General features: G+C 47.6%; 1 protein-coding gene across 3 annotated transcripts in view; it reads right to left on the bottom strand.

Annotated features, from left to right (window-relative positions):
- sorcs2 (sortilin-related VPS10 domain containing receptor 2) overlaps positions 1 to 12,942 on the bottom strand; it is a 963,539-nt gene that overhangs the window by 59,664 nt on the left and 890,933 nt on the right. For all 3 annotated transcript variants that reach the window (XM_070871372.1, XM_070871374.1, XM_070871375.1), the window contains exon 19: positions 925 to 1,111. In XM_070871372.1, the coding sequence (XP_070727473.1) occupies positions 925 to 1,111 (187 nt within the window). The remainder of the gene's footprint in view (positions 1 to 924; positions 1,112 to 12,942) is intronic.

Here is a 12,942-nt window from a genome sequence, read left to right as displayed (position 1 = left end):
GAGGGAGGGGGGGCGGGAGGTCGGAGCAGGGGCAGGGGAGGTCGGGAGCGGGGGGAGGTCGGAGCGGGGGCAGGGCGAGGTCAGAGCGGGGGCAGAGGGAGGTCAGAGCGGGGGCAGAGGGAGGTCAGAGCGGGGGCAGGGGGAGGTCAGAGCGGGGGCAGGGGGAGGTCAGAGCAAGGGCAGGGGGAGGTCGGAGCGGGGGGCGGTCGGGAGTGGCAGCGGGGGGAGGTCGGAGCAGGGGGAGGTCGGAGCGGGGAGAAATGAGGTCCGAGCGGAACGAGGGGAGGTCGGTGGTTCCGAGTCAGGGTTCGGCGGCCAGGAAAAACCTACGTTGAAGACCTGCAAAAAAGGTCAGTTAAAGTTTTTATTTTTAAATTCTATTTCAGTGGTTAATTAGGTTTAAAAAAATGTCCAGATTCAGGAACATTTTCTGGATTCCGGACGACTCTGCCATGGATCGGCCCGGTGTCTGGATTCCAGAACATTGCGAATTTCGGAACTCCAGATTTCGGACTCTCAATCTGTATAGCCAAATACACTCATCTGGGGTTTTCTTATTTTAGTTTCCTCTGAAGTATTATGACAGATGTCAAAAATTGGTGCATGTTTTCACAAACAATATGGACATTGCCATGTATATACAGCAAAATATACTTTCTAATCCTGAACTTGGTTTCTACTCCTGAAGGTGTAAGATTGCAAATTCAGGAGTGAATGGGCTTGACTGCTTTTTTCTGTTAAAATGCACAGGCTCTTTAAAACCATTCTACAACATGCGAACATGCTGATGACCTCGGATATGTGGGGAAATTATCACGATTCGTACAAATATCCATCTCTAACCTTTTTTGTGAAAAATTGTCAACAAGCATTTTATGAGATGTAACAGTGCTCTTAGTATACTTTTGGGCTGCACCAACTTACAGTTAACCTGAATGTAAACCATTGCTTCGTCAGACCCAGCACTGTTTTCTGCTTTCACAGAGACACGGTATATTCCTGGTTTCTCATATCTGTGTTGAATAGGTTCATCCATCAGCGTGAGGTTGACATAAATGGCCTTAAAACCATCTCCAAGATCCACCTGATATTTTGTGTTTAATGTATCACCCTAACAACAAAACAGAAACAGCGTTACAACAAATGAGCATAAAGCATTGTTGATTAAAAAGAGATTTACTATATATTTTACGAGTCAGGCAGGCCTGATCATTCATAAGTTCCCAAGTCCCAGTTAAATTAAGTAGTTGGATCTTACTTGTTTACTGTAAGCATACTGCACTCCATGTTCCATTAAGTACATCTACCTGGACTCTCCTGATGGTTTAATGAAAAAAGGCACATCCTGATGCAGCACAAAGGCAAGCGACTGGAAGCTTCAGTTACTGATCTCTCGAGTTGGCTGATTTTAGCTGGACGTTACAATTTGCCGCAGCCAAAGGTGCTTGTTCCACGAAAACTATTCATTGATCCCCCTCCCCCCGAAAACTGTGCAAATGCGGGACGTCAAGCAACAACAGAATTGGGTTCAGTTGTGAGGCTGTCCACAGATGAATCACCTGCTCTCTAGGCTTGCAAATGAAGAATGGTCACATGAGGCAAGATATCAGGGCGATATCGATGCCTGCTGAACGGAATCCTAGCAAAAATTAGCATCTTCAGGACAGCAGGAAAAAACTTTGAGAAAAAACAGGTTTATCTGCTCATGGCACAGCTATTGTTTTATACTGATGGTTTCTGGACTATTTATCAAGGAGAATCTGTGTGGAAACAAGAAATGTTTTGAAGTGATGTCACTGGCAGGTAATGAGCTGTGTTTCTGCTATTTAATTTGTTGGCTGTATTCCTAGTTAGACGGAAAACAGCATCAGACATGATGCTCCGACTGCAGAAAGGTCTATTGTATAATATCCACTGTATAATACAGTGAAATCTGTGCAATTCAAATTCTCGCAAGCCCTGCAAACCCAACTGCCCTACAGGGTTTCTTGGTAAAGATAAAACTGACAATAATTTGTAAATGGAATTATAACCCTCCTGCATACAAAGTACATATGATGACACTGCAAAGGGTTATGTTTGAGATGATTTACATCATACAAATAACAGCTGTGTCATTACTGACACCACATACAGATGTGAGTGTAATACAAATCATACCAATATTTTCCCATTAAATTTTCTATTTTTGGTTGGTTTTGAAAACATAGTTGATGTACTTATTCTGCTTTTTCTCTGTGGCTTTTGTGCTCATGAAGTTGATGGTTATTAATCTGAGGGAAGGGAACACTTTCACACTTTTAGTGCACAATAAGCATCGAGCATTTACAGGTTAGATCTGGGTAAAACTCACTTTACTCCAACAAGGTGTCTTAGTGCCATGCCCAGAAGAGCTTTCAGAATACCCCAATGTGAATTTTATCACAACTGCTAACAATTTAGTCCCAATTGTGGACCTTTGTTTTGGGAATATACCCACTAGGAACTGGCCTGATTTTGCTCCAAATTTATTTCCTACCAGATCCTTAGGGGAAGAAATTGTCTTCCTTTGCGCCTCCCATTAGCACTTCCTGGGGGCGATAACAGGGTACTACCGGCTCTGTGACTGTGCACGGCAAGAGTACAGATGCCCGCGAACTAGCCTTGCAGGTTCGCGGTGGCAGTAACCCCTTGCGCCACGATCTCCTGCACCCCAGAAATCGTGACGTCATCTTGTGCGCAGCACCCCGGTACCGCCCCGGATGCAAACTTCGGTTCCGCCCCCTGTAGCATCACCGGCACCAACACTGGCAGCTGAAGGAGGCGGTATTTAAAAGGATTGTTGGTGAGATAGGGGAAAAGCTTTTATTTGTTAAGAGTGTTTGGGGCTGCTCGTCACGGATCGCAGGTGTCGTCGGCGAGCAGGGGATTGGATTTCTTGCAGAGCCTACAGCAATAGCCCTTCCCTTTAAGGGCGGGAAGGACCCTCCAATCCTGACAGCGCTGCATGGGACATTGTGCTGCGCTCTGCTGCTACCGCCCCTCTTGCCTGGTTTAGTGCTCCAAGGGAAGTGGGAGCGCTTGATTTAGTGCTCCACTTCCTTCCTGGATGGTTAAACTGAGGGTTTGCGTCTGCTAGAATTGGGTAGCGCACGGCGATACTTTTGCGCTCCCGCAAACAGGGCGCTGCGCAATTTCTAGCCCCTAGAGTTTAGACTATTATTTCATCAGTTTGGATTGGATTCAAAACCTAACTGTGGCGCTGAATGGCCATCATGGAAACCCACTTCATCGTTAGATCCTGTCTCCCTACTTGAGTATTAAGAGAAGGACCATATTAGTGAAATGCTGCTTTAAAATGCTTTACACCCAATATTGTCATTTGTGCAAAGACATCAAGGAGTGTGGATCAGATTGATTGCCACAGGGATCTAATACATGCATAGAGTTAGGCTCGGTGGAAATTATTTTATTTGATTTCTTGTTGACATAGTCTTGATAAGTTTTCGTTTAAAATGTATTGATTCCGACTTTGCAGGCCTGATATCTAAGTTTAATACACTTGTTCTGAATTGCCACTAAATTCATTTACACAACTCTAATTTCCCTGCTTTGAAGTAATCAGACAGTCACAGTCCCACTCTTTGAAGTACTTACTGGATTATAATCACCAGCTGATGAATAGACTGCCCCAATCTGATAGGTTAAATTGCTTGCTGTAAATTTATCATTAAAGGATTATTTTTTCCAATCAGGTTTAAATACTTGACACTCACATCCAACCACTGGCATTATAGGATTTTTTTTCACAGAGACAACATCCAAATATGGAAAGTCATTGCTGATCGGAAATCCAGAGTGAAACGGATGTGCTGTGCTTCAATGATGCCAAATTCTCACATGAAGTGCTAATCACTTTCGGATCATTTTCAGCTGTATACAGTGACAAAGCAAACTAACCATCCAGTGCTAAAATCTTTAGCTCATTCTGGGGTTATTAATAGAATGTTGTGATCATCATAAAATATATATATTTACTGACAGCGACAATCAAAGGTGGCAGCTGTGATCTTATTAACACATGCAATTGATTTTATTCCTGTAATTTACGTCAGAGCTACAGCTGATGCGAAAGGCACTCTGTAATTGATTCGATTTGCTGGCACAAATTGGAAATTTACAATTCCATATGAATATTAATGCACTCAGTCCCACACATATCTGCCAGGATTGCAATGCTGGATTTTGTTTGAATTTTCAGAGGAAAATGGCTACAACAAGCACCAGTTATTGAAAAGTCGAGTGCTCCCCCCATCCCTCCAATTGGGAAAGTTTTTCTCAAACAAAGTTTCATTTCCAGGCTACTGAGTTAGCTGATCTCTGCCAAAGTAACATTAGGGGTACTGTACTTGGCCTCAGTGTTCCTGGGCAAAAGAGGGGGGTGGGGGAGGAATTCAACTCGGGTTCCCAGTCCTAATCCTAACAATTGTTGCCGGAAAGTTAACACGTATGGATATCAGGCGCTTCTGTGATATCCATACAGCTCAATAGTTTACCAACACTCATTGTCTAGTCTCACACACTAAAAGTGAGAGAGGAGCCAGAGGGCTGTCAGCGCCCATGGAATCATGAGTCAAGTGTCTTCAAAAAACAAAGGAAGAAAACTGGAGGCGTGGAGGGCGAGAACAAAAAGCAGGAAATGGATTGGAAGTCAATATTTTATGGGCTGTTTTTGCATTTGCTATGTTAAGGAAATAAATGATTTTCTGAGACTTTATACTTGTATTGCAATTTACTTGCCCACCCCGCCCCCCCGACCCGATTACCATCATCATCATCATAGGTAGTCCCTCGGGATCAAGGAAGACTTGCTTCCACTCTTAGCATGAGTTCTTAGGTGGCTGAACAATCCAATATGAGAACCTCAGTTTCTGTCACAGGTGGGACAGATAGTCGTTGAGGAAAAGAGTGGGCAGGGAGCCTGGTTTGCCGCATGCTCCTTCCGCTGCCTGCGCTTAATTTCTGCATGCTCTCGGCGACGATACTCGAGCTCAGCGCCCTCCCAAATGCACTTCCTCCACTTAAGGCGGTCTATGGCCAAGGACTCCCAGGTGTCAGTGGGGATGTCGCACTTTATCAGGGAGGCTTTGAGGGTGTCCTTGTAACGTTTTCTCTGCCCACCTTTGGCTCGTTTGCAGTGGACGAGTTCCGAGTAGAGCGCTTGCTTTGGGAGTCTCGTGCCTGGCATGCGAACTATGTGGTCTGACCAGTGGAGCTGATCAAGGGTGGTCAGTGCTTCAGTGTTGGGGATGTTGGCCTGGACGAGGACACTAATGTTTGTGCGACTGTCCTCCCAGGGGATTTGCAGGATCTTGCGGAGACATCGCTGATGGTATTTCTCCAACGACTTGAGGTCTCTACTGTACATGGTCCACGTCTCTGAGCCATACAGGAGGGCGGGTATTACTACGGCCCTGTAGAATATGAGCTTGGTGACAGTTTTGAGGGACTGATCTTCAAACACTCTTTTCCTCAGGCGGCCGAAGGCTGCACTGGCGCATTGGAGGCGGTGTTGGATCTCGTCATCAATGCCTACTCTTGTTGATAGGAGGCTCCCGAGATAGGGGAAGTGGTCCACATTGTCCAGGGCCATGCCGTGGATCTTGATGTTTGGGGGGCAGTGCTGTGCGGCGAGGACAGGCTGGTGTAGGACCTTTGTCTTACTAACACTTATATACTCACAGGTATATATTACATATATATTTTGTAGTACAGTCTGTAATTTTCTTCACAATGAGGAGCTAGTCACTGTGATTTAGAAGGATGCCAAGCAGAAGTTAGAAAAGTTGACCAAAGGTGTAGAAAAAAAATGTTTAGTAGAGGGAACCTAATTAATCAAAGGGGACCTAATACAGTAAAGTTAAAAACCAAAAGCAAGGCTGTGAGAAAAAATACTTGCTACGAACACAGGGAAAATGATAAAATTAGAACTCTCAGGAAGATAGATCATCTTATCACAGTATAAACTAGACAGTTGGGAAAAATACACTCCAAGGCTAGGTCACATGGGGCGGTAAGAGATTACAGAAAACAAAAGACGATTGAAAAACATCTCAACTGGTTGAAAGTGGTTAGGCCAAGAGAAGAAGAGTTCATAGGAATGATGTGGTACATAACTTATCAGATAAAAGGCACACAGGGGAGGTAACGAAGCTTGCTGTCAATATAATTGTATTAACCAATTAATATAATAGTTAGGCGAAGATTTTGTGACGCGGCAGGGAAACAACAAATGGAAAACCTCCGCGCGGAACTTCATGATTTTGTATGTATTTTGACTGTATAAAAACAGTAACCCTACGATTGTTCGAAGAGAACAGTTGGTTTGGATCACCGAGTTATTGAACTCGTGTAGAAGCTGTCGCTCCCTCGATCAAGTACTTAATAAACAATTCTTTTCTCCAATACTCAAGACATGTGTTAAGTATCTTTGTAATACAGGTTGAGCGTCCGAAATCTGGAAACCTTGGGACCGAGGCCATTCCGGATTCTGGGTATTTCCGGATTTTGGAACGTCTTTGCCTGGATCAAGGTAGGTGGGGTCTGGCAGCCGAGGTAAAGGGGAGAGGGGGGAGAACGAGGGCCAGGGGGAGAAGGGGGGAACAGGGCTGGGGTGAGGTCGGGCCGCTGAGTGCAGGGCGGGTGAACTCTGCGGTGAAGTCAGGCCGGAGGTCGGGCCACCGAGGGCCGGGACGAGGTCAGCCCGCCGAGGGCCAGAGTGAGGTCAGGTTGCCGAGGGCTGGGGCGGGCAAAGTCATGGCAAAGTCAGGGCGGGCGAAATCGGGCCAGGGGTTGGGCCACTGAGGGCCGGGGTGAGGTCGGGCCGCTGAGGGCCAGAGCGAAGTAGGGGCGGGGCGAGGTCGGGCCGCCGAGGGCCAGAGTGAGGTCGGGCCGGGGCGTGGTCGGGCCACTGAAGGTTGGGGCGAGGTCGGGCCGCCGCGAGCCGGGGGAGGTCAAGCCGCTGAGGTCTAGAGCGATGTCGGGCCAGGGCGAGATCGGGCCACTGAGGGCCGGGGCAAGGTTGGGGCGGGTGAAGTCGGGCCGCCGAGGCGGGAGGAGTCCGGATTTCTGAACATTTTTCGGTTTCCAGATGACCCCACCACGGATCGGCTCGGTGTCCGGATTCTGGAACATTTCAAATTTTGGAACTCCGGATTTCAGACGCTCAACTTGTACTCCACATCAAAAGGTGTGCCAAAGAGGTAGGTTTTGAGGAGGTTTATTATGGTGGAGAAGGTATGGCAAGACAGAGTGAATGAGGAAGAGAGTTCCAGAGAATCAGGCAGTGATGGTTAAAGGCTCTTCCACCAATGATGAGAAGATGGGGCAATGCTCAGTGGATTGGTGTCAGAGGACTGGATGATGTGAGCTGAAACAGAGAGCTGGAAAAGAATGCTGAGGTAGGGTGAAGAAACATCATGAAGGGATTTACAAATGAGGTCTCAGATTTTGAAATTAATTCATTGGAGCATGGGGAAACCAATGGCGGTAACCAGACAGGGGCCTCGTATGGGACAGAATCTGGACCAGTTGGAATTTGTGTAAGATGGAGCTCAGCAAGCGAGTGAGGAGAGTGCTGGAGAAGCTAAGCCTGAAGGTGAGAAAGACATGGATGAGGGTTTCATTAGAGATGGGAGAAAAGCAGCCAGCTGATGTTACAAAAGTGGAAACAGACAATTTTTGAGATTGGTAAGGAAGAGGTTTAAAGCTCAGCTCAGCTCAGGGTTAAACAGGTACACCCGAGTCCTAGTAATTACGTACCAAACATCTGGTTATCTCCATATTTTTCAATTAAATAATTTTTTCAAAAATTGTGAAGAAGTTGTTCATGAACAACTAGCAACAAAATGTATTCAAAAATGATACAAAATATATGTGCTCCACATTAACTATGATTCAGTCCTTGAGAGACAACCATGTTCTACAGTACAAAGAGATGTGTATTGCAGTGAATGGCCAAAAACACTACATACAATCATCTTTAAAAAGACAAGAGCTGGAGTTTTATATCAAGGGTGGCGCATGCACAGTAACTGAACTGCCAGGACTTGTTACTCTTGGATCAGAATCTTCATAAACTACATTTTTATAAGTATTATTTTAATGTTGTTTTAGCCTCAGTCCATTTACAGCTAGTTAGTCTGAATTTTTTTAAAGCAAAATTACATAATTTAAGCTCCCTAATGGCTTGCTGGGTAAATGTACTGGAAGGTGTGGCATTGTGCGATGCTATAAGAAGGTTCTTGGGTCAATCTCGGTTCTGTGATGAACTAGCCAATCTCAGTGAGGGTAGTGGCTGTCAAGGGACAATAGGACTGGTGATGACTATGGTACCTCCATCACTGAATAGTCTTCTGACAGTGAATGTCTTGTCTCACACACACAGAATAAACAACTCGGTGAGATGCTTGAGGGCCACTGCCTGTTGAAGTGTATCCCAGCACAAAGCACTGCATTCAGCAGGGGTGGGGCCACAATTGCAAGGAAAATATTTTTTAAGGGGTAAGTTGCTTGCGTTGTACAAATGGCTGGCATATATTACATCACCGCAGGTCGGGGCTATAAATAGAGCTGGAGCGCCGGGCCCTGGAACATCGTGGGCGAAGGTGTGGCGAATGAGGGTACGGAGCCCAGAAGAGCAGAGGGCCCAGGGACAGTACGGGCCTGCTCACACTGCGCACGAGATCCGTGCAGCAGAGCAGGTCTCCAGTCGTCCTGGTTCAACCCTTGCCACTGGATAAAGGCCCAGCTCTGTCGAGCCTGTGTGGTGGCTGATGTGCAACGGTCACCACATGTTAAAAAAATCCACACACAGGCATCTTCCACCTCCTCAATTGGCGTTCAGGACTGGAACATCATGTCCTTCATTGAAACATCTCTGAACTCTCGTGGAAGCAAGTCATCCTCGTTCGAGGGACCGCCTATGATGATGATGATATATGCTTCAATGTAAATATTACATGAGCTAAGCTTTCAAAATGGAAATTATCACAGAACATTTGCATTAACCCTGGATCAGGAATAAGAATGCAATTGTTATGGCTGGACCAGAAATTGCACACACAGGGGCCCAAGTTTCCACATGATTTGCGCCTGATTTTTAGGAGCAATTGGTGGAGAATGGACTATCTTAGAAATCGCAATTCTCCACATTTTTTTTTCTGCAGTTCTAGTCAGGTAGAACAGTTCTACTATGGAACAGAATTTTTTCTTCAAAAGGGGGCGTGTCCGGCCACTGACGCCTGATTTGAAAGTTTCCACAGTGAAAACGTACTCCAAACTAAAGTAGAATGGAGCAAGTGAAGATTTTTGTAGAACTGAAAAAACCTGTTCTACACATTAAAAAATCAGGCGCAGGTTACAAATTAGGCGTAGGGAACGAGGGGAGGGGGAAGGGAAGTCATTAAATTCTACAATAAATCCTTATTTATACTTATACAAATAAATCCAACCTGAATAAACATTTATAAGCAAAGAAAAGATTAAATAAACCATCTTCCTACCTGTGTGAAAGTGCTTCAGCCAGCCTCACAAGTTCGCTCGTTCGTTCCCGAGGACAGGGGGGGGGAGGAGGAAGCCGTTCCCGACGGCGGGAGGGAGGGAGTGCGGGCCCGCCCACCCGAACGCAGCGGGGGGGCGGGGGGAAGACATTCCCGACGGCGGGAGAGAGGGAGTGCGGGCCCGCCCACCCGAACGCAGCGGGGGGGGGGGGGGGGGAGAGGAAGACGTTCCCGACGGCGGGAGAGAGGGAGTGCGGGCCCGCCCACCCGAACGCAGCGGGGGGGCGGGGGGAAGACATTCCCGACGGCGGGAGAGAGGGAGTGCGGGCCCGCCCACCCGAACGCAGCGGGGGGGGGGGGGGGGGAGAGGAAGACGTTCCCGACGGCGGGAGAGAGGGAGTGCGGGCCCGCCCACCCGAACGCAGCGGGGGGGCGGGGGGAAGACATTCCCGACGGCGGGAGAGAGGGAGTGCGGGCCCGCCCACCCGAACGCAGCGGGGGGGGGGGGGGGGGAGGAAGACATTCCCGACGGCAGGAGGGAGGGAGTGCGGGCCCGCCCACCCGAACGCAGCGGGGGGGGGGGGGGGGGGGGGGGGGGGGGGAGGAAGACATTCCCGACGGCAGGAGGGAGGGAGTGCGGGCCTACCCGCCCGAACGCAGCGGGGGGGGGGGGGGGGGAGGAAGACATTCCCGACGGCAGGAGGGAGGGAGTGCGGGCCTACCCGCCCGAACGCAGCGGGGGGGGGGGGGGGGGGGGGGGGGGAGGAAGACGTTCCAAATGGCGGGAGGGAGGGAGTGCTGGCCCGCCCGAGCGCAGCAGGGGCGGGGGGGGGGAAGCCGTTCCAGACGGTGGGCGGGAAGGAGACAGTGAGAAGGCTGCAGGAAGCCTCAGTGCTGATGTGCTGATGGCAATGTGCTTTTATTAAAAAATGTTCAAAAATTAAACAGCTACAAAGAACTACAAAAATGGCCGAGTGCCAATGTTTCCTTCACACTGCGCGTGCGCAAACGCTCCAACGCGCACGCGCAGGGTTGCCGGCAGGAAAAAAACTAATTTAAATAGTACCCACCCCCTACCACTTACAAAATCGGCGCGAGTGTAGGCTCCGCCCCCCTGGGCGCCGCGCCAAACAGACAAGGAGCTGCAGGGCTCTCCAGAATCGCGAGTTTTTTTTCCGGCGCCGTTTTAGGCGCGAAAAACGGGCGCCCAGCTCGGAGGGGCGCACGTTTTTTATCGTGTGGAAACTTGGGCTCACAATGTGGCCACCTGGATGTGACCTGATACATTATCATTCTATGCTCAATCAGCAAAGTACTGATCTGAAGCTAAGTATACTCTTAAGTCAGTGTATAAGTAAGGAGTCAATTAAATAATGATTGGTGATGTGTCTCTGCTGTGCAATCATGGAGGCAGGTTTTTTTTAATGATTGTTCTATCAGCTTTCTCCGTCAATCTTTCCTCCATTAGCTCCCTCTCTCTTGAAGGTACTGACTCCTCACCAGGGTACAGTTCCATGGGCAACAGCTGCAGTTCCAGCACATAGAAACATAGAAAATAGGTGCAGGAGTAGACCACTCGGCCCTTCGAGCCTGCATCACCATTCAATATGATCATGGCTGATCATGCACTTCAGTACCCCATTCCTGCTTTCTCTCCATATCCCTTCATCCCTTTAGCCGTGAGGGCCACATCTAACTCCCTTTTGAATATATCTAACAAATTGGCCCCAACAACTTTCTGTGGTAGAAAATTCCACATGCCCACAACTCTGAGTGAAGAAGTTTCTCCTCATCTCGGTCCTAAATGGCTTACCACTTATCCTGAGACTGTGACCCCTGGTTCTGGACTTCCCCAGCATCGGGAACATTCTTCCTGCATCTAACTTGTCCAATCCCGTCAGAATTTTATATGTTTCTATGAGAACCCCTCTCTTTCTTCTAAATTCCATTGAATACAAGTCTAGTCGATCCAGTCTTTCTTCATATGTCAGTCCTGTCATCCCGGGAATCAGTCTGGTGAACCTTCGCTGCACTCCCTCAATAGCAAGAATGTCCTTCCTCAGATTAGGAGACCAAAACTGTAAGTATTCAAGGTGTGGCCTTACCAAGGCCCTGTACAACTGCAGTAAGACCTCCCTGCTCCTATACTCGAATCCTCTCGCTATGAAGGCCAACATGCCATTTGCCTTCTTCATTGCCTGCTGCACCTGTATGCCAACCTTCAATGACTGATGTACCATGACACCCAGGTCTCGTTGCACCTCCCCCTTTACCAATCTGTCACCATTCAGATAATATTCTGCCTTCCTGTTTTTACCACCAAAGTGGATAACCTCACATTTATCCACATTATACCGCATCTGCCATGTATTTACCCACTCACCTAACCTGTCCAAGTCACCCTGCAGCCTCTTAGCATCCTCCTCACAGCTCATACTGCCACCCAGCTTAGTGTCATCTGCAAACTTGGAGATATTACATTCAATTCCTTCGTCTAAATCATTAATGTATATTGTAAATAGCTGGGGTCCCAGCACTGAACCTTGCGGTACCCCACTAGTCACTGCCTGCCATTCTGAAAAGGACCCATTTATTCCTACTCTCTGCTTCCTGTCTGCCAACCAGTTCTCTATCCACTTTAGTACATTACACCCAATACCATGTGCTTTAATTTTGCACACTAATCTCTTATGTGGGACCTTGTCAAAAGCCTTTTGAAAGTCTAAGTACCTTGTTCGAGTAGCCATTATTCACGTGTGAGCTTGCCAGTGAGTTTCAGCAAGCTAATTGACTGTAGATCCCAATCCTGTCCTCACCCGATCGCACATATTAACTGCACTTCCAGCAGAAATTGCTGAATAATGATCAGGAATAGAAGCTCTGGCCAATTCTTTCTCTCCTAACTCAGGGAAGCTGAGGCGCCTTTCAACACCACAGTTGCGATTGGCTAACTCGGGACAAACTGGGAATTAGATCTGGGACTATATGGATCAGCTACTCACTGGATGAACTCAATGTGGGCCCATAGCCAGAATTGCTCAGGATTTATGACCATCACTGTCATGACAGCAACAGTTCTTTTAGATGATGGGGTGGGAGAAATCACCTTACCCACTCACAATAAAATAAACTGTGTGAATTATATCACAGTAACATCACAGTATTTACCACAGTTAGGACAAAATTACAAGCATGGAGGATTAGTACTCTCCATTGTCCCTGTTTATGTTTCAGACAATTTAGAGCAAAGAAAATAGATGTGACTTACTTGACCTACCAGTAGGAAAGGCTGTACGTGTGTGTGTGTGTGTGTGTGTGTATGTATATGAGTTGGCATAAAAACAGAGCAACAACTATGGATGTCTTGACAGTTTCACCCTGCTGGTTGCTGAGAACAGAGAAC

This window comes from Pristiophorus japonicus, chromosome 2 (assembly GCF_044704955.1).
Source record: "Pristiophorus japonicus isolate sPriJap1 chromosome 2, sPriJap1.hap1, whole genome shotgun sequence".
Classification (NCBI taxonomy): Eukaryota; Metazoa; Chordata; class Chondrichthyes; family Pristiophoridae; genus Pristiophorus; species Pristiophorus japonicus.
The sequence above is the reverse complement of the archived record's forward strand: the minus strand, read 5'-3'. Positions and strand labels throughout refer to the sequence as shown.